The sequence below is a fragment of the Vulpes lagopus genome, chromosome 18 (genome assembly GCF_018345385.1).
Source record: "Vulpes lagopus strain Blue_001 chromosome 18, ASM1834538v1, whole genome shotgun sequence".
Taxonomy (NCBI): Eukaryota; Metazoa; Chordata; class Mammalia; order Carnivora; family Canidae; genus Vulpes; species Vulpes lagopus.
In genome coordinates, this window is record NC_054841.1 from 27,707,114 (window position 1) to 27,733,227 (window position 26,114).

General features: G+C 50.1%; 1 protein-coding gene across 4 annotated transcripts in view; it reads left to right on the forward strand.

Moving 5' to 3' along the window:
* Window positions 1-25,604, forward strand: part of FAM110A (family with sequence similarity 110 member A) — a 134,319-nt gene extending 108,715 nt beyond the window's left edge. Inside the window, exons 1-2 of one of the 4 annotated variants that reach the window (XM_041733091.1) lie at window positions 14,259-14,509; window positions 24,087-25,604. In XM_041733091.1, coding sequence (XP_041589025.1) covers window positions 24,181-25,068 — 888 coding nt within the window. In that variant the 5' untranslated portion in view covers window positions 14,259-14,509; window positions 24,087-24,180 and the 3' untranslated portion in view covers window positions 25,069-25,604. Of the gene's footprint in view, window positions 1-14,258; window positions 14,510-20,851; window positions 20,904-20,950; window positions 21,219-24,086 lie in introns of those variants that run through there. The other 3 variants (XM_041733089.1, XM_041733090.1, XM_041733088.1) reach the window with 3 other exon arrangements.
* Window positions 25,605-26,114: the final 510 nt, after the last annotated feature.

Sequence of the window (26,114 nt, forward strand, 5' to 3'; positions counted from 1 at the left end):
TCCTAGGAACTAGGAACACCAAGGATGGAACTCCCAGCACCCTATGGGAGGGTAGGGGAGTCTCTGAAAGACTCCTTCAGCTCTGGAAAACAATAGCTGGGAGACCAGAAGGGGTGGCTGTTGAGATACAGATTAGACCTGAACCCTCGGTGGGCTTCAGTATCTCATCAGTAAAATGGGTGGTGGGTGGGTGTGGTCTCCGCTTTTATCCAGCTGGGAATCTTCCAGGATCTCTTTTGGTCCCGAACACTTGCAAGCTGAGGGTTTGCAGTTCCCAGATTAGCCAGCAGAGCTCGCCTTCTGACAGACTGAAAAAAGCCGGGCCGGTCTGAAGCTGGGACGGAGGCTGGGATTCTTCGTTTATTTGCTTTTTCTCTCCCGGGGAACTTGAGATCAGCAGTGTTCCGTGCACTGGGGATACGGTCAGGAGCAAGGGCTCTACAATGGAGCTGCTAATCTTCCCTCCCAACTTCTTTTTTTCTCCCACACTCCACTTCTTTTTTTTTTTTTTCTTAAAGATTTTATTTATTTATTCATAGACACAGAGAGAGAGGCAGAGACAGAGGCAGAGGGAGAGGGAGAGGGAGAAGCAGGCTCCATGCAGGGAGCCCGATGTGGGACTCGATCCCAGGTCTCCAGGATCATACCCCAGGCTGCAGGCGGCACCAAACCGCTGCGCCGCCGGGGAGGCCCGCACACCCCACTTCTGATTCCTTAGCAGATTCAGATCGGGTCACCTCTGTACCCCTCCACTGCCATCACCGCCTGCCAGCCCTTCATGTCTTGCCTGCTGCCTGGCTGTCACAGTACTTTCTTCACTGGCCATCCCATTGCCGCCCTTTCTCCTCTTTCTCCCTTTCTAGCCAACCGGATGCTCTTGAAACTCATCAGAGCCTGCCCCTCAGCTCAGAACCCTCCCAACCCCATCTGTTCTCCAACCTAGAACTCACCTGGCCCGGTGTTATCCTGCCCCACTACATGGGACCACATGGCTCTCCCTCCTGCCTTGTATTCTCCACTCCAGCCACACCGGCCTCCTTGCCGTCGCCTCAGGTGGCAAACTTGTTCTCTGCCTCAGGGCCCTTGCACATGCCCTCTTTCCCCAGGTAAGCCCTGTGGCCTCTCCTTCACTTTATTCAGGCATCTGCTCAATCTCACCCTTCAGAGGTGAGCCTAAATTAAAATAGTCTGGTCACTGCCACTCTCTACCTTCTTATGCCTCTCTAGCTTTGTTAACTGTGCCCTCGATGGTGTGCTGTGTGTTCACTGTTTCACTTGCTTACTGTTTGTCTCCCTCCAGTGTCAGCTCAGCAGTGGGGGGACTGTGTCTGTTTGGCTCAGAGGGGAGGTCCTGGTGCCTAGTTGGTGCCTGGCATGTGGAAGGATATTTGTTCACTGGCTGAATGGAAGGGGAGGCCTTGAGGAGCACACTTCCCTGGCTTGGCAGTGAGTGAGAGGGAGGGACTGACAGTGACACTGAGGTTTCTGCCTGAACGAGGAGAGGGATCACCTGGCCGCAGGCTGGGGACACTGGGGCTGTACTGATGGAGGGGGCACAGTTGGGGAGGGAGAACCGTCTCCCTAGGACTGGGGGCTCACAGCCTGTGCCGACTTCCCCATCCAGAGACCTCACACTCCTGGGGTCCTATCCCCTACCCTCTACCTATGACCCTGACTTGCTGGGGGCCAGACATGAGCTTCTGGCCCTTTGGGTGCACCGGGCCTTCTCTTTCCTCTTCTCTCTGTATGATTATGTGTCTGAGGTCTTCAGGACGAGGCCAGGCCCTGGAAACAGGGAACCTGGGTCAGGCCTAGGCCTCAGTTTCTCTGCCTATCCAATGAGGTAGACAGTGCAAGAGGGCAGATGCCTAGGTGCAGATCCCAAGGGTGAGGGAAGGTGCAGTGCCCTTCTGCCCACTACCCCCTGCAGACCCCGGCAGAGCAGCCTGGCCTCTCAGGGCTCCCAGGCAGCTAAAGTGCTGGCCTCCTGCCGGGCCCCAGAACCAAGAGCCGTATCCTGGGAAAGGGGAGCAAACACCTTGCGGCCAGGCCCCTAGAACCGTCAGAGCACCAGGGGCCAGTGCTAAGGGTGATAATCAGGGTGTTCCAGGGGAAGGAGCCTCAGGGCAGGGCTGGGCTGCACGGGGCCCACACACAGGCCTGGCTTGCCGGGCCCAGAAAGTTCTTCCTCTCTTGCTCTGCCTTCCCCCGTTCTCGTTTCATGCTCACAGTTGTGGCCACACCCAGGCTCTGCCCTCATGATTCCTTCTTAATGCTTTTCTTTATGTCACTTGGTTTGCACTGAGTTACACTGAATCATTTTATTATTTATTTATTTATTTATTTATTTATTTATTTATTTATTTTTACATTGAATAATTTAGACACATGGAAAAATAGAGAATAATGTTGTAAACCATATACCCAACATCCAGATTACCATTAGCATTTCCCATAATACTACTTCTATTTCTTTTTGAGATAATGTGATGTGAATTATAGATATGAATTTTCACCTCAAATACTTTAGTCTACATCTCTAAAAAATAAGTCTATTTCCCCACATACCACTGGAGCATTGTTTCACTCCAGAATGTTGATTTTTCTCCGATAGCTAATATTTAGTCCACAACTGACTTGCCCAAGTGTCCCCAAAATGTGTTTCACAGTTGACAATGGGTTTATTTATTTTTATTTTTTAAAGATTTTATTTATTTATTTGAGAGAGAGAGCAAACATGCCCACAAGTAGGGGGGAGGGGCAGAGGGAGAGAGAGAACCTCAAGCAGACTTTGTGCTGAGGGCAGAGCCTGACGCAGGGCTCAATCTCACAACCCTGAAATCATGACCCCAGCAGAAATCAAAAGTCAGATGCTCAATTGACTGAGCCATCCAGATGCCCCAACAATGGATTTATTGTGAAAGAAAACTTGATGCATGAAATGAAAGCAAGTGTCTTCTGCCAAAAATAGAAGGTACCTCTGGAAATGGACCCAGTGTCAAACTACATGGCACCCAGGCTATAGCTGAGGCCTGCCCTTTATTTGTTGTAAGAGTGATGAGTGGGCATGGGTTGTTAAAGACAGAGCAGCTGCAGTAGAGACTTTCTCACTGTTGGAATAAGACTTGAACTTGGAAAGGGAACCTCTTTCTCCATGTCAGGATGTGTGCCATTTAACACAGGGCTGGTCTGCAGGGGTAGGGAGATGTAAGCAGGACAAGAGAGTAGCTCCTTCCCAAGGCTGCAGAAGGTTCTGGAGATGTAGTGGGAAGATCACCAGGCAGGGAGCTGGGAGCGTGTGGGCCTGTCCTTACTCTGATTTGGGTCTCTGTGTTTCTGTCTGTAAAATGGGGGAAGTGGTAATGCTAGGACAGGGCCTCCCCACTGCATCACTCCCTGCCACGCCACCACCTGACAGTACCTCATTAGGACCTGTGTGACCTGTGTGAACCCTGTGACCCAGCTTCCTACCTCAAACCTTTCTCTGTTCTGGGCTGGCTAGCTCCCTCCTGTTCACTCTTCACGTTTCAAACCAGATGCCACCTCCTCCTAGAAGCCCACCCTGACTTCTGGCATGGGTTCAGGCCCCTCATTTGGACTCCACCGCTGCCCTTGATGACTCAGAACTGTAACCCTAATGGCTTCTCTGTCTCTCCTGACAGCTGTGGACAGGAAAAGCTGAGAGCATTTGTCTCCTTCTCCACTGTGTCTCCAGCCCCTACCTTGGTGCCTGGCACATAGTAGGGGCTCAATAAATGTGTTGAATGAACAAATGATTATTACTACATTTTGTCAAATCTGTCTGCCTCTTCAGGGCTCTGGGCCTGGGCATTTGGCCTTTCCTCCCCTCTCTCCCCATCCCTTCTTCCTCTTCTCACAAGTATTTGTGCCAGGTGATGTTCTAGGCTTGGGAGATACAGGCAAGGCACCTGCCCTAGTGGAGCTGACAGTCAGTGAGGAGAGGCAAATGAAAACAAGTATACAAAATAGTCGCAGATGTTATTTATGGAGTGTAAGACAGACAGGAGCTTTGGAACAGCATTCGAGAGCCTTGCTGAGAAGGTGACATTTATCTGAGTGGAGCCTTGAGTGAGAAGGAGCTGGCAGGCGAAGATCTAGTGGAAAGGCATTCCTGGCAGTGGGAACTGCATCTGCAAAGGCTCTGAAGGGCGAACCAGCTATGGCAGGGGACAAAAGGCAGCTGCAGGGATGAGGTCTGAGAGGAAGCAGGGCCAGGCTGGGCAGGGAAGGCTGTTCTGAGTCCTCCAAGGCCAGTGGGAAGATGTGAGTGGGAAGAGGCTGGGATCTGATTTGCTTTCTTTCCAGCTCTGAGATACAGCTGACATGTAATGTTGTGTAGGTTCAGGGTGCACGATGTGAAGATTCAATACATGTATATATCACACACGTCTACCACAATGCCTTGTTAACACGTGTATCACCTCACATAGTTACCTCTGTGTGTGTGTGTGTGTGTGTATAACATAGTGCCTTGGTGAGAATATTTAAGATCTGCTCTCTTAGCAGCTGTCAAATATATAATACAGCAATCTTAACTGTAGTCACCATGCTGTGCATTTTGGTTCTCAGGACTTACTCATTTTATGACTGGAAGTTTAGATCCTTTGACCAACATCTCCCCGTTTTCCCCTCAACCCCTAACAGCCACCATTCTACTCTGTTTCTGTAAATTCAGGGTTTTATTTAAAATTCCTCATATAAGTGAGATCACATATGATCTTTCTCTTTCTGAATGATTTCCCTTAGCATGATGCCCTGCCTGTCCATCCATGTTGTTGCAAATGGCAGGATTTCCCTCTTTTTTTTTTTTTTTATAGCTGACCAATATTCCATTCTATCTACCTGTCTATCCATCCATCCATCCATCCATCCATCCATCTTAGATTTTCTTTCTTTTTTTTTTTCATCTTAGATTTTCTATACTTATTCGTTTGTCGCTAGACACTTAGGTTTTTCCATGTCTTGGCTCTTATTAATAATGCTAACACAAACATTGGGGTGCAGATATCTTAGAGATACTGATTTCATTTTTTTTTGGTTATACACACAGAAATGGGAGAGCTGGATCATATTCTAGTTCCATTTTAATAAAATAGGAACCTTCATACTGTTTTCCATAGTGGCCACACCAATTTATAATTCCACCAACAGCACACACAAAGGTTCCCTTTTCTCCACATCCACACCAGCATTTGGTATCTCTTGTCTTTTTGATAATAGCTTTCCAACAGGTGGGAGGTAATATCTCATTGTGGTTTTGACTTGTAGTTCCCTGATGATGAATGACGTGCACTTTTTCATGTACTTGTTGGCCATCTGTATATCTTCTTTGGAAAAATGTCTATTCGAAAACTCTGCCTATTTTTTAATTGGAAGTTTTGTTTGCTGTTGAGTTATGTGAGTTCTTTATATATTTTAGATATCAACCCCTTATCAGATATATGTTTGCAAATATTTTCTCCCATTCCATAGGTTGGCTTTTCATTTATTATTATTATTATTATTTTAAATAGCAATATAGTTAACATACAGTGTAATATTAGTTTCAGGTGTACAAGATAATGAATCAACACTTCCATACAACACCTGGTGCTCATCACAAGTGTACTCCTTAATCCCCCTCATCTGTCTCCCCCCATCTCTCCACCACCCTCTCCTCTGGTGACCATTAGTTTGTTTTTTATACTTAAGTGTCTGTTTCTTGGTTTATCTCTCTCTCTCTCTCTCTCTCTCTTTTCCTTTGCTCATTTGTTTTGTTTCTTAAATTCTGCATATGAGCAAAATCATACGGTATTTGTCTTTCTCTGACTTATTTCACTTAGCATTATACTCTTACACTCTCTAGCTCTGTTCATGTTGTTGCAAATGGCAGGATTTCATTCTTTTAATAGCTGAATAATATTCCACTGTATGTATGTGTATATATATGCATATATATATACACACACATACATATACACATAAATATGGCCTATACACATATATATACCACCATATATACCACTTCTTCTTTATCCATTCATGTATCAATGGACACTTGGGCTACTGCCTTTTCACTTTGCTGACTTTCTCTTCTGCTTTGTAGAAGCTGTTTAGTTTTATGTAGATCCATTTGTTGATTTTTGCTTTTGTTGCTTCTGCTTTTGTTGTCATATCTGAAGAATCATTGCCAAGACCAATGTCAAGGAACTTTCTTTCTTTTTTTTTTTGGAACTTTCTCCCTATATTTTCTTCTGGGAGTTTTATGGTTTCAGGTCCTAGGTTTAAGTCTTTAATCAATTTCTAGTTAATCTTTAAAAAAAAGATTTTATTTATTTATTCATGAGAGACACACAGAGAGAAGCAGAGACACAGGCAGAGGGAGAAGCAGGCTCCATCCAGGGAGCCTGACGCGGGACTAGATCCTCCCCAGGGATCACGCCCTGGGCCGAAGGCAGATGCTCAACCCCTGAGCCACCCAGGGGTTCCTCTAGTTAATTTTTGTGAGTGGTGTGACATAGTGGTCTAATTTCATGCTTTAGCGTGTGAATATCCAGTTTTCCCAATGCCACTTGTTGAAGAGACAGTGGGGTTTCTCCATTGAGTATTCTGTGTCAAATATCATTTGGTCATATATGCATGGGTTTATTTCTGGGCTCTTGATTTTTTTAATACCAGAACCATACTGTTTTGATTCTTGTAGTTTTGTAATGCCCATTTATGTTTTAAAAGATTTCCCTGAGCTGAGGGAGGGCAGGTGGGGGAGAGAAGGCAGGAGTGGCCCCTGGGTCTGCCGCAGCCTCCAGGCAGAGATGGGTTAGCTGAGCCCCTTTCCAACCCAGCTCTAGCATGAGCTGTCTGAGCTGCCTGAGCATGTGCTGAGGATGGGCCTGGGTTGTGGGCTTGAGGCTCCCAGTGTCTGTTGGTGTCTGGACCTGTGGGATGGGCCTGAGCAAGAATGAAAGGGCAGTGGGGTTTGGGCTCATTTGCATTTGATTTGCATGTGGAACTAAGGGGTCAAGTTGAAAGCTGTAGAGGCCTATACCAGTCCCTCGGGTGTAGGGTCTCTGGTGCTATGACAGACAAAGATTCTATCTCCAGGCCATGACCTTGCAGTTCAGGCGGGGCCCTATTTCTCCACCTGCCTCTGGCCTGACCCTGCCATCTGGGTTTGGAACACTGGAAGGACAAAGGATCCTCACTCTCTGAACCATTTTCTCCTATAGAATCCCATCTGTCAGGCTCAGCCTCTGACCTGGGACAGCTCTGTTAGTTCAGGCCCAAGAGTAGGGGAGGGGATGCCCCTCTAACCCTAAGGGGGACCCAAGCCTCTCTTCTCAGCTTCTGCCATCTGCTCTGGGCAGCGCTAGCCTCCTCCTGCTTCTGTCACTTGTTTGATGTGATCCAGGCCAGTCACTCTCCTCTCCCCCTTCTGGGCCTTGGTTTCCCCCTCTGTCATGTGCAGAGGTGGGATTGGGTTGCTTTTCCAAAGAGGAGGGACTTGTGTCTCACTCTTGTAATTGTTGCTATATCCACAATCCACGTGTTCTATTAGTAACTTCAAGTTTTGGAAGGAAACATGTGCCCCTTTGCTTAAACAGATTTAATTTGAAAAGAAATTCCATGCTATCTCCATATGTGGAAATTCAGTATTGTTTGCCATAATTGGAAAGATTCTGGGAAGAAAAAAAATAATGGAATGGGAATAGAACAATGTCATTAAATACTAGTCTTGCTTCAAGTGCAAGAAGCCCAATACATTTATAAGATATTGCAGAAAAGACAAAACTATGGAGAAAGAAAACAGATGAGTGGCTGTCAGAGTGAGGTGGAGGGAAGTGACAGTAAAACACAAGAGGGAAGTGCCCCAGGTGATGGAAACATCTCTACTATAGTGACTGCAAGTGTATACATTTGTCAAAAATCAGAGAAGTGAACACCTGAAGTTGGCAAATTTTGTTATATTTAAATTTCCTTTAACAAGGCAAGTTTTAATTAATTAATTATTTATTTATTAAAAATTTATTTATTTATTCATGAGCAACACAGAGAGAGAGAAGCAGAGACACAGGCAGAGGGAGAAGCAGGCCCCATGCAGGGAGCCCCATGTGGGACTTGATCCCAGATCCCAGGATCATGTCTTGAGCCAAAGGCAGATGCTCAATTGCTGAGCCACCCAGGCATCCCAAGGCAAGTTTTTATAAAGAAACAAATAAAAATTCCAGTTGGGTCCTCAGTCTGAGGACCCCTCTTGTGGCGAAAATTAGCACATGTAGGGAGAGGCTAACTCACTGAAGAACAGCAAAAAAGGATGGAAGGGTATCCAGGGGAAGACAACTTCCACTCTGGAGCTGTGCTAATACAATAGCCACTAGCCTTGTGTGGCAAAAAGCCGTTTAACTTAATCCAAACTCAGTAAAATTAAAATGAGCATATGAGCCACATTTCAAGCAGCTAGCGGCCACTGTACTGGGCAACTACAGAACATTTCTCCCTCACAGCAAGTCTTGGTAGATACCACTGCCCTAGAGGATCTATTTGATGCATATAATTTAAAAACAGTCATGCCCCTGTCTCCTACTTTGAGAAACGCTGCTCGGTTTGATCTAACCTCACTGTGTGAAAGCCACCACCTCTTTTCACTTTGCATGATGACCCAAAGACCATTTCACTTATGCAGTCTAAGAGCAGAGTGAGTAAGGGACAGGCAGTGTCAGGTAGGGAGAGATAGGTAGGGGGCCATGGAATCAGGCTCATAAAACAAAATCCTAGGAATTCTGAGATATAAGGAAACCAGAGATAAGGGAATAGCCCAGACCAATTGGCCCTGAGTGTTAGGAGTATTTTTCTTTGGTGGCTACAATGTAATCACAGAAAATGACAGACCACAAAGAAGTAAGTCATGAAGGGTGTTATCAATAGTCCTTGCTCAAACTAAGACGGCACAAGAATCTCAAGGCCACAAGCTCCCTGGCCAAGTTTTCTTTTCTTTTTTAAAAAATTTTATTTATTTATTCATGAGAGACACACACAGAGAGAGCGGGGGGTGGGGGGCAGAGACATAGACAGAGGGAGAAGCAGGCTCCATGCAAGGAGCCGGACAGGGGACTGGATCCCAGGTCTCCAGGATCAGGCCCCGGGCTGAAGGCGGTGCTAAACGGCTGAACCACCCGGGCTACCCCCCTGGCCAAGTTTTCAATAAAAGACCAGCTTGTTGGTTTCAATAAAAATCTTCAGTGGCAGCTCTGTCTGGACATCTCTCACTTCTAAGAGCTTTCTCTGTATCCTTACTTAATAAACTTCTATTGCTTTACTAAAATTCCTTTGTCAGAGAGATTCATTCTTCGACTCCGTGAGACAAGAATCTGGCTCTCCCATTTCAAGCGTGTGGTGGGCATCTAGAGTTTTAGACTGAGGGGATTCTAAGGATTTGAAGACCTCAGGATTAAAAAATTCTGGGCTATTCAGATTTGAAATCTGTCCCTGGTCCTGGGGCATGAGGGTTTTGGAGTGAAGAGCTAATGGGGCTCAGTCAGGGCCAAATCCAGAGGGATCCTCAGGACTGTCTGCTCCTTTCCCTGTTTCCTGCAGCTGTCAGCCTATTTCTAACCTCCAGAAGATTTCTGGAAGCCCTGAGTTGTTCTGTGCTGACTGCATGGTGCAAGCGTGTAGGGTTTGCGATTTCTCAGGAGTCCCTGTGGTTGTACTGTATAATCTCTGATATTTTCACCCACAATTAGCATAGTGCACATTTATTGCGCTGTACTTTGGTCAGGTCCTGTGCTAAGCATTTTGCGGGCATCATCCTAGGGACTCAAGGTAACTCCTTACAATGTAGGTGCAGTTATTTCCATTAAAGATAAAGCGACTGAAAGTCCAGAGTTTAAGGAGTGTTCCCAAGTCTGGCAGCAGGTGGAAGGTAGAACCGGGACTGGAACCCTGAGTGACTGACCCCAGAATTCTTGATCTTGGTCTTAAATTGCTGCTTTTTATCTTTAAATTCTAAACGCCTCCCTGTGGCATCTCATCACCCCAAGATCATGACCTGAACTGAAACCAAGAGTTGGCCACTTAACCGACGGAACCATCTGGGCACCCCTGCCTCTTTTTTATGCTTCAGGCCTCACTTCAGAGAGGCCTTCCTGACCATGTATATATATAAAGCCGTCCCTTTTCTATCACACCCATTGCCTTTCTCTGCTTTACTCTCATTTATAACATGTCTCGCTTGTTGGTTCAGTTACTCATCTATTGTTCTGTCTCCCTCACTAGAATGTGACTTCTGTGTTCCCACCTTTCTTCCTATAATTGGCACAGACCAGGGGCTCAGAAAATATTTGTTGAATGAGTAAATACATCCTGAAACCAACCAGGAGGAGGCGAAGGTGGGGTGGTCTGCAGGGGTGAGTGCAACTTGCATAGTCCTCTTTCCAAACTGGCAGCTGCCCTTTCCTAACTGCCCAGATGGAAAGCCAAGGCTCAGAGGAATGCCCAGCCCAAGCAGCAGCTCAGTGATAATAGCCCCCCCTGGAGAGCCCATTGTTATGCTCCCCAAGCCCTTTCTCAGGTGGCACACCAGGAGATGTCCAGGAGGTCAGCTGGGGGCTATCGCCACCTCTACTTACCTGACAGGAAGTCTTCAGACAGCAGGGCCAGGGGACTTGCTCCCAGAGGCAGTATGGAAGGGGGGGGGGCGGTGGGTGTGGGAGCCCAGAGGAGAGCTGCCTGACCAGCTCGAGGTCTGTGGGAGCTGCCTGGGCTAGAAGCTGATAGGAGCTCCCCCAGGGGGTTTCAACCTTGGCTGCACATGGAAGCCTGCTGCCCGAGCCCCTGTCCCAGAGGTTCCGATGTAGTTGCAACCTGGACATGGGGATTTGTGAAAGTCTCTAGGTATTATCAATTGCGGCATAACAAATCATCACAAAACTCAGTGGCTTAAGACAAAATAATCATTTTTTTTTTTTCATCTCTTGGATCAGTTTCTATTGGATAAGAACTGAGGAGGGGCTTGGCTCGGCAGTTCTGTCTCAGAACCTCTCACTAGGCCTCACGTGAAGGCTTGATAGGCTGCCTCCCCTGGGACCAGAAAGGAACTGTCCTTGGTCTACAGTTCACTCCAGTGCCTGCCTCTCAAACCACCTGGAGGCCTCCAAAGAGCCAGTTTCCACCGGCCAAAACAAAATACAGCCATGGGAGGCACAAGGGATGGGGAGCTGGTATCCGAGGGTGATTTCATATCATTTTCAAGTTGAGTAGAGGAAACACTGCCAAGGTCAGGGTGCTGGAGGAAGCACCAAAGCAGCTGCAGGCCTGTGGATGGGGCAAGATGTTATTGTTGTTCACACCCTGGGTCAGGATGAGACCATAAGGATCATCTAGCTCCCTTTTATCTGGGCACACTAATGACAGCTTGTCCACCCTCCTATTCTTGCAGGCTCTCCCTCCTCACTCCCACATGGTGGGAGAAGGGAAGGCCCCGGATGATTTTAATCACTGTGAGCTGCTACCAGGGGCTTAACAAATCCTCGAAGACAGGGAGCATCGCCAATATGCTGGTGGCAAGTGAAGATGCCCAGAGTTCTAGAATCTGAGTGTACCCAAAGAATGTCTCTTTATGTGGCCTAACTTGGAGTCCAGGGGAAGTTCCTTCTGCCCTCTGTCTGCCCTCTGTTTGCCAAAGGGAATAAGGCTCAGGACTTTTGTGTTATCCTATTTGTTTTAAGCTCCAGGGCATGTAGGGCAGAGGCAAGTTTTGAAGATGCAAGGGTCAGCAGGACCTTTATCCAAACATCTTAAATACCTCCCAACCCCTGATTAAAGTTTTACATCTCAGAGAAGAATCCAACCACAGCACAATTGTTGTCATTCTCATTTTAATGACAGGGAAGCTAAGGCCTGGCAGGCACCCTAGCAATGTGTTTGCGGGGGTCATATGCTTCTGAAAAACTTGCCAAAGTGAGATATTTGAACCTCACTCTGGTGAAACCACCATCTCCTTCCATTCTGACTTCCCTTCATGTCAGATGCTGTTGGAGTGAGTGTGAGCATTTTGGGGATTTGGCTAAGGGGATCTTGACATTTAGTGTGGGTTTAGTGGTCTTATTATGTTGTTTCCAGTCGCTTTTGTGAAAAGTTATTACCAACTGGTGATGACTTCCAGGAATACCGCTACCTAGCACACTGAGGTGTTCTGTGACATCTGCCACAACCAACACTGTGACATGAAAGTGCAGGGTCAGAGGTCATATCTCAATATATATAGATGAATGGTTTTACAGTGCCCAATACCACCAGTATGTAATAGAGAAGAGGTATGAAATATATATATTGGGCCAGAAGAAGCTTGTTTGTGACAAGTATTATGGAGGTATGCCAATTTTGTAATTCACAGAAATAATGTTATTTTTCTACATTTTGTAAAATTTGTGGAATTTGCCATTTGTTGAGGTTTCTTTTATCTTTCTAACCAATCACTTTTTATTACCTATTTCTAAATTAGTAATTTTGTAGATTTGTCTTAAATAAATCTCCCTAAATTGCATAAACCTCAGGAAGTATACAGTCTGAATCTGACCCTGCTCAGTTTTCTCTGTCGTTTATGATCACAGGACTCTCCTTGTCCTTCCTCACTGCTGTTGCAAACAGGTGTTGTACAAAGTTTACATGGCAATATAACAGAAGGGTTCAGAGGACTCCTGTGGGATCCAGACAAACCGTAGTTTTTTTCATTTATAAAATGAGAATACTAATAGAATCTCTCTCCCCACATAGTAATGAAGTCAAGTGAGAAAATATGTGTCAGGCCTTGAGCACAGTCTAGCAGAGGGCATAGTTAGTGCCACAGTTGACATTTAGCTGGTCATCACATATAGTCAGACTCCCTGTTTATGACGGTATCTATTCTGATTTGTTTGGTGCCCATGCCAGAACGAGCAATCACTGTAAGCTAGTGATAGCTGGTGATTAGTCCCCCTCCCTCACTGGCCCAAAATATGTATATAGTAAGTGCTCAGTCAATGACAATCCAATCAAAGAATGAAAGTCTCCATCTGGATTAGAAAACAGGTTGGCTTCAGATTCAACAATGCCCTAGACCCAAACAGTGACTCACAGCTGTGAAATTTCCTCATCTCAAAGGGTGCTTAGAGTTCATTTATTCGAATCCTTTTTAAAAACCTGTGGTTTTTTCCATTGACATATTTAAGTGCTGGAAAGTGGAAAATCCACAAAAGCACAACAAAGAAATGAACTGCTATTATAAATGGTTATACATGTGACATTACAATTATGTACTTAATATGTAGTTATGTGTACATAGTGCTTTGAAACATACTTTTGTTTTTATTTATTTATTATAGTCGCACAGAGAGAGGGGGGGTGGCAGAGACACAGGCAGAGAGAGAAGCAGGCTCCATGCACCGGGAGCCTGACGTGGGATTCGATTCCGGGTCTCCAGGACAGCGCCCTGGGCCAAAGGCAGGCCCTAAACCGCTGCGCCGCCCAGGGATCCCTGAAACATACTTTTAAAAAGCTTTCTTTGCATTTTCCTCATACTTTAAATATCTTTAACTACATCATTTTTAATGACTGCATTACAGTCATCGGGACTGTAGGGATAATTAAGGGTACCTATCTCAATGGGTTATGCCATGAGCACTGACCGGAGCTATGTCATGTGAAGAGACCCAGCATTTGTAAAAGGCTAGATAAACTTAGCTCTTCCGCAGGATGGCTTTATATAACCAATCCTTTTTTTTTTTTTTTTTTTTTTTTGCTGAGCATTGGAGTTATTTCCATTATTTTGCTATGGCAAATAACGCTGGGCTATATTAATCTTTGCTCATATCTTTGGTCATTTCCTTAGCAAAGTTCAGGACTGCTGGGTTTGCACATTTCACAATTTCCCACTGAGCATGTAGGGGAACAGAGAGAGAAATGGGCTGGCCCGGGCTCACACAGCGCGCTGCAAAAGCGGACCTGGAGACTAGCTGGGGAGCCCAAAGGGCGCCTCATCGTGTTGTTGGGGACCGGGAGGAAGGCCTGGCCAAGGGAGAGAACGAGGCTCCAGAGCGGCGGCGGCCGCGGGAGCAGCAGGCCAGCGGGGCAGAGCGGCGCTGGGCTGGGCTGGCGAGGCGGGGCGCTGGCTCGCGGGGCCCAAGCTAAGCGGTCGCCTGGCAACCCAGGCGGCGCGGCGTTCGAACGGAAGCGAGGAGCCAATCAGGATGTCCGGGGCAAACCATTCCGGCGGCGGGGGGAGAGCGGCGAGCTCACTTCCCTTTCCTCTGCGCCCCGGGGACCTCCGGGCCGGTGGGGGCCTGGGGACAGCCTGGTACCCCGGTTCGTCTCGGGTACGCGCAGCCGCTCGGAGGAGGCCCCTGCGGGTCCCCACGCCGGGTTGGGGGCGCACCGAGCCGCCTGGGACGCGGCCATTCCCAGCCCGGGTCCGAGCTGTCAGCCTCTTCCAAGACCCGCACGGGCGGAGCCGGGACTCGCCGAGCTCGGGCTTCAGGTGAGGGGGCGGGTGGTCTGGGTCGGAGGGGGTCCGGTCGCCGAGTGCCTGCTGTATACGTCCTCCCGGCGTCGTACGTGCGGGAGGTGGTACCCCATTTCCCGGAGGAGAACGCTGAGGCGCCCGGAGGCAAGTGTCCCATCCCTGGTTGAGAATCCAATTCGCATCTTTCAGCTCCACCTCGAAATCTCCAGTCTGGGTAGACCTAGATTTGCCTGGAGAGGTCCAGACGCTCAACTGGTGGTCAGCTCCTCAGCCTGCAAGGCTGCTATGCCCTGGAGCCCAGGCTGGATCACCTACCTCCTGCGCTGCTCCTGCATTGCCCCCTGGGTGCCCCCTCTGGGCATCTGTCTTCCCTTCTCTAGGACGCCAGAGGTTGGATTCCGCGCTCGTTTGGGGTCCTTCTGCCCACAGGGTACTGAATCGCAGTGCCATCTCAAAGGGCTGTTTTGGGGGATCCGACTGGACCGACGTGTCTTGGTTAGGTGCTAGGTGGGCAGCAGGTGCTTTGGCCCTGGAACCACTGTTAGATTCTTGAGAATCTGCTCCAGGCTGGGGGAAATGGGTAAAGGCAGCCACTGAACGTTAAGCCACTAGTCAGCAGAGACTTTGGAGTTCAGGATGGGGCTGCTGACACCTCTGGCTGGAGCATCATACCTAGACCAGGCCCTGACTCCTGGGGATGCTCTGGGAACTCAGAAAGAAAATAAGTCTTTCATTTATTCTTTCAACAGATATTTATGGACTTTGTATGCCATGCCCTGCCCTCCCCTTTGTCTATTTTGTTTCTCTCAGTGGCATTTACCCATCTAATGTCCTCTGTATTTCACTTATTAGGGAGTTGATATCTTCTTCCACTGGAATGTGATAGGAGGAGGGGCTAAGGTGGCCTTCAGGGCAAAACTGAGGGGTGCCAAAACCTCTAATCAAGATAACTAAAGCTAACAGTTATTATTTTCTTAAAGATTTATTTATTTTAGAGAGAGAGAGATGGAGTGTGGGAGTGGGGGTGGGGATTGAGGGTGAGGGGGCAGGGGCAGAGGGGGAGGGGAAACAGATCCTCCTTTTGCAGGGGAGTTCAAGGGGGGAGGAGGGGAAGCTGGATCCTAGGACCCTGAGATCATGACCTGAATGGAAACCAAGACTTGGAAGCTCAACCGACTGAGCCACCCAGGTGCCCTAAAGCTAACTGTTACTATTTGCTGCGTGTTCTGCTGGTAGAGATCAACTCATATGGCCTCTATGGAACACAGTACACCGTCTCTGTCACGATTACAAGCACGTCCTCAGCCCAGCTGTCTCACTTCTAGGCAACGCAATGTAGGTGCAGTGACGCCGCAGGCTGGTTTGTAATAGGGCAGGTCTGGACACACACTAAATGGTCATCAGCAGGGGCTGACGAGCTCTTTATGTTACTGATGTGCCACCACACATATTTTTGGACAACATATATTATTAAGTATATTAATACATATATTAGAATTAATACTATATTAACATTATTAAAACAACATGTATTATTGAGTAAAAAGAGCAAGGTGAATACAGTACACACAGCGTGTTGCCATATGTGTACAAAAATAGAAAGAATTTATACTCATTATTGCTTGATCTATCTAAAATCTCCCTGGAAGGACACACAGTTGTCTGGTTACAGTGGCACCTGCAGGGAGGGGAACTGGGTGGCTGGGGACAGGGGTGGGAAAGAGTTTGTTTTTTACTTCATTCTCTTCATAGTTTTTGAATTTTGAGTCATGGGCATATATCATCTGGTTGAAAAATTATATACATATGAATCATTACAGATGATATATTTGATCATAAGACCAGTGCCCCATCTGTGATCTGTCATTGACTTGCTGTGTGACTTTGGGCAAGTTTCTTCACCTCTGTGGGCCAAGATAAGACGCCATGATGGCAAACTCAGGTCTGGGAAGAAGGCAGTCCAGGACAGGAAGTGGGCTTGCCCTGGAGTCTACCCCAACCTCCACCTTCACCATCCTTGTGAGCCAGGACCTTCCCTGAGGCTTTGCATGCGGTCTCTGTCTCCACTGCAAGCCTGTTTGTCCTCATTTTGCAACTTCAGTTACAAACTGAGGCACAGATAATTGAGCTGGTGGAGCTGGGCTATCCGCTGGCCGATAGAAGATCAGTGCTTCAGGCGTCTGTGCCCACAGCCCTCCTTCAGTCCGCTCACCTCTCTCTTTCTGAGATGTGTGCAAGTGTGCCCTGGGCAAGGCCCACTGCAAGCAGGCCAGGGCATGAGTGTCTGGGGAGACTCCAGAAATAGCACGGAGCTCCTGGCGTGGCCCTGGAGGATGCCCAGCTGGGTGTCTCTGACCCGGACAGCTGGGCTGAAATCGAGCTGGCCTGCCCTATTGGCCGGCCCCCTCCCTGCTGCCTGGAGCCTTTCTGATCCTCCTCTGGGGCAGGTGAGGGCCTCCCTGTCTCCACCCAAGTCAGGGCCTGGCTTCTGCCGAATGGAAACAGCAAAGCAGGTGGAAGGAAGGGGTGGGGTGGGGGGTGCAGAATGTCATGAAAACTATAAACGTTGAAGCCACACCTCTTGCCCCCACACCTCTTGCCCCCTCGGTGAGGAATAAACAATCACTGACACCTTCTGAGCACTTACTATGCATCAAGTGCTTTATAAGTATGCACTCATTTAATTCCCTCAAGTCTATGATGTAAGGTAGTTCCTGCTGCTATTTTTTCCACCTTACAAAGGGAAACTGAATGCAAGAGAGGTTTAGGAGCTTGGGCCAGATTATCCAGGGAAAGAATGCGAATCTGGGGGGTCTGGCTCCAGACTCACTTTCTTTTTTTGGTAAAAAGTATATAACATAAAATTTAGCATTGCAACCATTTGTAAGTGTACAGTTCAGCGGCAATAAGTACATTAAGTGCAACCCTCACCACCATCCACTTCCAGAACCTTTTCATCTTCCTAAATGGGAACTCTGTACCCATTGAACACCAGCTCCCCATTTTCTCTTCCCCCAGTCCTTGGAAAGCACCTTTCTACTTACTGTGTCTATGGATTTGACTATTCTAGGCACCTCATGTAAGTGAAATTATACAATATTTGTCCTTTTTCCCCCAGTATTTGTCCTTCTGTGTCTGACTTATATCATTTAGTATAATGTCTTCAAGGTTCACCCAGGTTGAAGCAGGTGACAGAACTTCCTTCCTTATAAAGGCTGAATAATATTCCATTGTATGTTCATCTGTACATCTGTTCACGGACACTTGGGTTGCCTCCACCTTTGGGCTATTGTGAATAATGCTACAATGGAATATTGGTGTACAATATCTGTTCAAGTGCTTGGTTTCAATTCTTTTGTGTATACACACAGGACTAGGATTGCTGGATCCTATGGTAATTCTTTTTAAAACTTTTTCCGAACCGCCATCCTGTTTCCACAGTGGCTGCACCATTTTATATTCCCACCCAGAGTGCACAAGGGTTCCAATTTCTTTACATCCTCACCAACACTTGATATTTTCTGTTTTGGGGTTTTGTTTTTTTGTGTGTGTGTGTTTTTGCTTGCTTGCTTGCTTGTTTTGGTATTGGTCGTCTTAATGAATGTGACATATTATCTCACTGTGGTTTTGATTTACATGCCCCTAATGATGCATAATGCTGAGCATCTTTTCATGTGCCCGTAGGCCAGGTGTGCACTTTCTTTGAAGAAATGTCTGTTCAAGTGGCCCTGTGTGCTTCGATTTGTAAACTCTGAGAGAAGTGGGTCAACATTCTGGGTGTGAGGTCCTTGCCCAGGAGCTGGGCACTGCAGTATCACATTTTGGTGGCATTTGTCATGCATAGGCTGGGAAAGAGGCACTGTTACAAGTCCTGTTTTACAGTTGGGGAAACTGAGGCCTGGGACAGTTGACTGTCTTACCCCAAGTCTATAGCTAATCACTGGTGGAGCTGGGTTTTGAACCCAAGTAGGCTGGTTCCAGAGTCCATGCTACAGAGGGAGCCATGGTGCTGGTGTAGGGAAGGGCACTGTAGGAGCAGACCCTCAAGTGCAAGGGTTTGGACATGATGTCTTTGGAGAAAGAATAGGGCTCATCTAGAAGTGGCCAGGGCCCAACTTGAATGGGAGGTGACATGAGGCTGGAGGGGAGGAGGAGAGGTGAGGGAAGATCTCGGGTGGGACAGGGGGTTGGGAAGAGGCTTGGTACTGAAGGGCCTTGGTCTTTTAAGTGGCCTGGGTTCCAGTCTTGATACTTAGTCAATGGTGTGCTTGTCTGCTTGGTCACTGGAGGATGAAAATACAGAAATAGGAAACGAGTGATTGATAAGTGAATATCTAAAATGACAAGGTGGGATAATGTGTGGAAGGAAACAACCAGGTGAGAGACTTGGCAGGAGCCTCAGGGTAGCCAGGGAGGCCTCTCTGAGGAAGTGAGACCTGAAGGAGGTGAGCTAAGGGATTCCAAGCAGAGGACAGATGGTACAAAGGCCCTGAGGCAGGAAAGGGCTTGGGGTGTTCAGGAACAACAGGGAGCTGTGTGGCTGAGCAGAAAAGGCTGGAGATGAGGCAGGAGGGGAGGGCAAGGACTGGATCTGGAAGGTCTGAGGACCAAGTGGAGAGTTTAGGTTTTATTCTAAGGTGATGGGGATCCACAAGTGGGCCAAGCAGAGCAGTGATGAGATATGATTGTTGGGAAAATATTGCCATCTTGCCCCCATTTTACAACTGAGGAACCTGAGACTCCAAACCACAGCCAGGAATGCTACCTAAGGTGGCTTCTCCCTCTGGGGCCCAGAGAGGGAGGCTGTAGAGTCTTTTGGTGAGTGGATGAAGTCCAACACTGAAAATTCTGTCTCTTCCACCTCTCTCCAGTCTGCTAGACCTGCTCCTGGGTTTATATCCTAGTTCTGCCATTTACCTGCCATAGAACCTCTGGCAAGTGGCCCCACCTCTCTGTGCCTCAGTTTTCTCAACTGTAAAATGAACATAATAGGAGTACCTCAAGGTGAGTGTGAGGATTCAATGAGTCAACATATATAAGGAGCTTAGAATAGTCCAGGTGCAGAGAAACACTTAGAAAATTTCTTCCCTATTATGAAAGTGTTAGTGTTTCTTTGCTTTTACTATTATTGTTGCCTAACTGAGCCCTCTTCGTCTAACCCCTGTCCCCATTGTTGCCTCAGTAAGGGCCAGGCAGGGACCCAGCAGAACATTGTAGGGGATGATGGTCTTTAGGCTGACCTCTCTCATTCCCCTAAAACCAGGCTCCAGAGCCTGGAGGAGACCTCAGAGCTGACTCACTCCCAGGGGAAGGAGAGTTGTTCTCTGAGTCACTTCCTGTCCCCTCATAGCCCTCCACCCCAGTCAGGGTGCAGCCCCCACTGGGCGCAGATATGGTTTCCCCAGGGCTCAGGACTGAGGCCAGTGGGGCACTTCTTTCTCTGGGCCTCAGGATCCCAGTGGAAACTGGCCTAATCAAATGTGCCACCTGAAGTGACACAGTAGGGCTTGGTTTGGTAGAGGACACAATCATGTCCCTCCCAAGGATTCATTCCTGCAGTGTTGCAGTCTTCTCCTCTGTAAAAAAAGATTAAATAGTTTCTCTCTGGGGGTGGTGGCGGTGATGGTGGGGAATATCCAGAGACTTACAGGAGTATGGTGCCTGGAACTCAAACATTCTAATTATTACTATTGCTGCCATCGTTAGTAAATGTTTATGGCTGGCACAGAGCTTTTACAGGCACTCTCAGACCCTGACCTGACCTGGAAGGTGAGACTCCCCTCACTTGGCAGAATGGAGGGCCCGAGGGGTCCAGCCACCTGCCCAGGGACACACCTGTAGAAAGGGGTGGCCTTGAGGTTGATCTACAGGGAAAGTGCCCAGGTCGGACTCCTCAGGGTGACTTTGGGCAACTGGCCCAGCCTGTCGCAGTCTCCGTATGCCATTAGTCAAATGCGGATAATAGAGTTCACCTCATAGGGGTTGTTGCGAAGATTAAAATGGGTTAATGAATAGCAGGAACAGCACTTTCTCGTGCCTGGCACAGCCAACATTCATGCCGTCATTGCGGCTGTGAGAGCGGGGGACTCAGTTTTGCCATCTCCAGGATGGGCGCACTTGCCTGCCGGTGGCCAGATGTGCGCGTGTGGCCGGTGCAGCTGTCGGGGGGCGGCCCGGCTCGCGGGACAGCTTCCTGGGTAGGACGGGGCAGCTGGGCCCGCGTCCCAGGCGCTCCTGGGCTCAGGTTCTGCCCCCTGCCTGGCTTTCGTTCTTCCCTTTCGGGTAATAACCTGGGCCGGCGGGTTCACCTGCCCAAGGCAGGCCGCCGGAAGTTGCGCAAACGCGTGTTACCTGAGCTCCAGGTGGGCCGGGCCCGGGGAGCGCTCGGTAGCGGCGCGCGCGCAGCCAGGTATGTGCGGGCCCGGGGCGCGGGGTCGGGGCTGGGGGGCTCCCCGGGCACCCCGCCCTCCTCGGGAAGGGGGAGACGGGTCAGGGCTCCCCTTCCGGCCCGGACGAGACCGCACGCATCGTGCCGTCAGCGCCCGCACCGTACGAGCCAGGTGGACCCGGCCTCAGAGAGGGGCGGCGAGCCACGGAGCCACACAGCGCGCCGGCGGCTGCGGCCTCAGCCGGGCGAGTCCCCAGGCTGCCCGGAGGGGGCAGGGCAGAAGCCGGCCGCGGATCTGAGCTCCCCCAACCCCGAAGGCTGCCTCCGGGGAAGCAGGTGGGAAGGGGGCAAGGCGGGGCTGCAAGCCCGGGGTGGCCGAAGAGGAGCGCTAACGGCTGGCGCTCGGGGGCCTTTTGTGGGTAGCACTTGAAATACGTGGGTGGGGGCGTCGGCGGGGAGGGGCGGCCTCGGGACGAGCCCCACCCGGGGGCTGCGACCCGGGGTTTGAACTCGCAGGAGCCGCCACACCTCCTTTTGCCCACCTGTGAAATGGAGCTTATTCTGATCAGTGTAGGCTTGGCCCGCATCACGTGCCTCCTTTGTCTGCGGCTCGGGCTCCGACCCGCGGTTCTGGAGCGTGCTTAGAGACCGCAGCCGGAGGGGCGGCCTGCGGGGTTGGTTGGGTCGTCAGCGTCGCCCTAAAAACCAAGGAGCCCAGTTCTTGGAGCGCAGCCTTCTGGCCAGGTGCTGGGAAAGTCCTCGACCTGTTTTACCTCTCATCCCCGCAGAGACCTGGAGGCTCAGGTCTATTTTTAACCGCATCTCAGATAAGGAACCGAGAGCCTGAGAGGCGCAGCTGCTGGAGGGAGGCGCACGGGTGGGCAAGCTGACCAGCGGCCCCCAAGCCGGCGTCCGGGCCCCCGCGGAGCCCCTGCGACCATCAGGTCGGCCCCAGGGCGTGGGGCTTCTGCCCTGCCCCTGCCCACCTGACCTCCTCCTTCCCTCTGTGTCCCCGGATGGTGCCCGGGAGGGAATTGCCGCCGCCAACGGGTCGGACTGGTTTGGTAGGCGGTGGCCCGAGGAGGTGGGGCAGAGTCTAGTTACCTCCACAGGGCTCGGCAGGGCTGCCTTTCCTGGTAGACCCTTCCTGCCTGAGGTCTCCTTGGGGTCGCTGGAGTGGGGCAGCCTTCCTTTCCCACCACTCCATCCCTTCTACCTGGGCATCAGCTCTGGCTCTAGGCCAACAGCCCCCAAGGTTCTGTTAACTTGCATTGCTGCCTGCCCTTGCAGGGGTCTCAGACTAGGGGCTAGATTGGGGTGGGGAGAGCACATATGCTTGCAGACGTGTGTGCTCCGTCCACGCACGTTTTAAAAGTCGTTGTCGGATATGCTAAGATTTAAGAACCTGGTGTGTTTGTGCACATCTGGATTTCCAGCTTCCTAGCATGTTCCATACCTACCATCTAGGGCACGTATGCCTGCAATACACTGGATGTGTCTCTGGTTTATCCAAGGTCTGCCCTTTCGCACCTTGTCCTCATGGTCACTGCAATTCAATAGCAGTTTATTGAAACTATTGTGTGTTGAAAAGCTACAGATTCAGTGAGTGAAGAAGACGAACCCCCTGCCCTTATGGAGCTGATGTAGGGGAATGGGAAGAACAAAGAGTAAAATGAAATAAAGGCAATGGATGAGTGAAGTAGGTTTCATATGAATTTGTGTCTTATTTATGGACTCTGGGACCTAGGATGGTCACATCTCTAGTCTCAGTTTCTTCAACTGTAAAATGAGATGATAATGACCCTTCTCACAAGCTTGTTGGAGGATTCCGTGAGACGGTGTCAAATGTCTAGCACACAGGTAGGCATCCCTGCCTTCCCACCCCAATCTAGACTCTCCTCCTGTCATTCTGGGTGACGATGTGCGGCTTGTCCACTATAGCCTTCTGCTGTGGATGAAAATCTCTGATCTGCACTGTCTGCTCTAGACTGCTGTAGTGGCTGTTGAGCACTTGAAATGTAGTTAGTGTGATTGAGGAACTGAAGCGGAAATTATTATTCAATTTAAATTTAACACTAAGGTTGAGTAGTAGCCATTGAATTAGATAACACAGGCGTAGATGGTCTGAATGACAAGTCCTCTTGGGAATTACTGAGATAAAGTCCTCTCATTTTACAGATGAGAAGTTTCAGGACTTGGTCTGTGAATTTTCTTCTGGCCCACCTCTGGGAGAGTTGGCAGGGACACTGTGACTCCAGCCCTTTCTTGGAAAAAGGCCTGGGGCACCAGTTCCTGCTGCTTAGGTGATCATGGGGACACGTGTGCACCCAGGTGTGGGCCCCCTTGCCAATGAGTGCCTGTCTTAGCTGTCGGTAGATCCAGGGTCTTCTGGGTGCTCTCCAGCAGGGTCTTGGGATTGTGGTGGGCATTTCTAGCTTCTCTTGGAACAGCATAGCTCAGGACTGAGATTTTAGCTGACAGACATCCATGGATCACTGTGGGCCTGGCACTGAAGTCCCATACTGGAAGTTGATAATTGTCTGCACGTCACTGGGATAGGGGGTGGGGATTTTTTACACTCCTCCCCCGCCAGTTCTACTGCTATGCCTGGGGCCTGGCATGTCTAGACGGGCAGCTTCCTGCCTGGGTGGGTAAGAGTAGGAGGTGGTACCAGGTTCCCTGGGGGCAGTCCAGGTGAGGCGTGGGGTTGGAGCCCTTTCTCTGGGTCATCAGGTGCGCCAGCACCTCCCTGCTAGAAGCAAGGGGGTAGAGCTACCAACTTGCTGGGTTCGCTTAATCAGGTCGATTGAGCCCCCTGCGCTTCAGTTTGCCTACCTGCAATAATGGGGCTGTTAAGGGGACCACTGAGGTTAAGCTGGCTGGTGCCCAGCATACGGTCTGGAGCCCACTTTGCTTCCTTTAAAGGGTGCCTTGCCCTGTCTTTTCTGCCCAGGCTGCTTTCCTCTGTCTTCTTTGGCACTTTTTTTTTTTCCTTCTCTGCCTCCGCTGAGCTTGGTCCTCTGAAAAGGAGGCGGGGATGTGGGTGGGGCCACCCTTCAGGGGTGGCTTTCTGTATGCTGATTGGCTCCCTGTAAGCCAGGGGCGTGGCTATTACCTTTTAATAGGGAAGGCGTCTTCGGCCCTTTCAGCCTTGGCTGAGCCTTTGTCTGAGTGTGCTTAACCTCTTTCTTTCCTCCCCTACAGCCGTTGCCGGCCTCCAGCTGCCAACTTTCTGCCTGGATCTTTCTCGCATTTCTCCTGTCTCCTCAGACCGAAGCCCTTGGGGTATGTAACAGTCATGCCCGTGGACACACTGACTCCAGGAGCCCGGGACACCCCTGCCCTACCTTTCCGCCTGCGGACCAAGGTCCCCGGCTACCTGCTACGGCGGCCAGCAGATGGTGGAGCCCGGAAACCTAGTGCTGTGGAGCGCCTGGAAGCTGACAAGGCCAAGTATGTCAAGAGCCTGCATGTGGCCAATACCCGCCAGGAACCTGTGCAGCCCCTGCTGTCCAAACAGCCACTCTTCAGCCCTGGGACTCGCCGCACCGTGCTCACACCTAGCCGCCGAGTCCTGCCTGGTCCCGGCCGCCGGCCCCAGCTGGACCTGGACATCCTTAGCAACCTCATCGACTTGTGTGACAGTCCTGCATCCCCTACTGAGGCCAGCCGTACCCCTGCACGGACAGAGGGAGCCCACCAGGCACCCCCAGCCACTCCTCCACGCCCGCCACCCAGTACGGCTGCTGTCCGGCGAGTGGATGTCCGTCCCCTGCCTGCCTCACCTGCCCGGCCCTGCCCATCACCAGGCACTGCCACTGCCTCCAGCCCAGCCCGGCCCCCAGGTTTGCAACGCTCCAAGTCGGATTTGAGTGAGCGTTTCTCAAGGGCAGCAGCTGACCTGGAGCGATTTTTTAACTTCTGTGGCCTAGACCCGGAGGAGGCACGGGGTTTGGGTGTGGCCCATCTGGCACGGGCCAGCTCAGACATCATATCCCTGGCTGGGCCCAGTGCTGGGCCTGGCAGCTCTGAGGGGGACTGCTCCCGCCGCAGCTCTGCCACCGTTGAGGAGCGGGCCCGGGAGCGCGTCCCTTACGGGGTGTCGGTGGTAGAGCGCAACGCCCGTGTGATCAAGTGGCTGTACGGGTTGCGGCAAGCACGGGATACCCCAGCAGCTGAGGGCTAGGCCTCCACTGGACTTGGCATTTGCCACAGGACAGATCTTAGAGGGGCAACTGGCCCCTTGACCTCTTCAGTATCTATTCCCTGGCTTGGGTAGACCAGAGGTTGTTACCTTGTGTGAACCTGGCATGGGGGCAGAACTCAGAGGCTGGACCAGCATCCATCTGGCAAGAACTGACCCTGGAGAGAGTTGCCTCTTGACCTTGGGCTGCCTTCTACCCCTCACATGTAGGGGTTTTGACACTAGCCCTGCCTGGTTCTTCTTGTGGGTTTGGATCCAGGGCACTCAGCCTTCTCCACTGAGAGTGAAGGACCAAAGGATCTTACTAGGCCTGTCTACCTAGCGGTTCTGTTTCCTTCTTCCTTGGCCTCTAACCTTTGCTGACTTCCTCTTCCTTTCCCAGTGGGCCCTGGTTCCCTGGGAACTTGGCTGTGGGTGGGGGCAGGGCCATGGCGGCCTGGCCTACCTAGGTGGGTAGACTACAGGAGGGGCTAGTAGGAGTCTGTACCGCTCTGACTTCTCTCCCTTTGGTTAATAAACACAAATGCTTGTTTTTCAAGAGCTGGGTCATCAGACTTTTTTTGTGTTCACAAGGGAAAGGGGTGGGAGAAGTCTTGGGATAGGGCCTTCCAAACACCATAATTGTTTACCCCAGAATCTGGTGGGGCATGAGGTCAGTGGTGGGTCTGGCCACAGAGTGAGTCTGGGTAGAGCCAGGAGTGAAGTCTTTCCCCTGCATCAGGAAGGGGACCTGCAGGGGAAGAGCTGATGGGGGCATGAATCCTTCCCACTGCTGCCCTTTTCTCAAGGGGGGCAGGAAACTCCACACAAATTCTGTACACAGGCTTGTAGATTGGGGGCTGTAAGCAGGAGTTCTTAGAGGAAGAGGGACAACTTGGGGCAAACAGCACAGAACAAGCAGCCTTGCCTCCAGCTCTGGGTAAGCCTGGGTAAGCCAGTCTCCCTTTCTGGGCCTCAGTGGGAGAGTGGGGCAGCAAGTCCTCAGGGGGCTGGGGGAAGGGGAAGGATGGCTGGCACTGGGCTGTGAG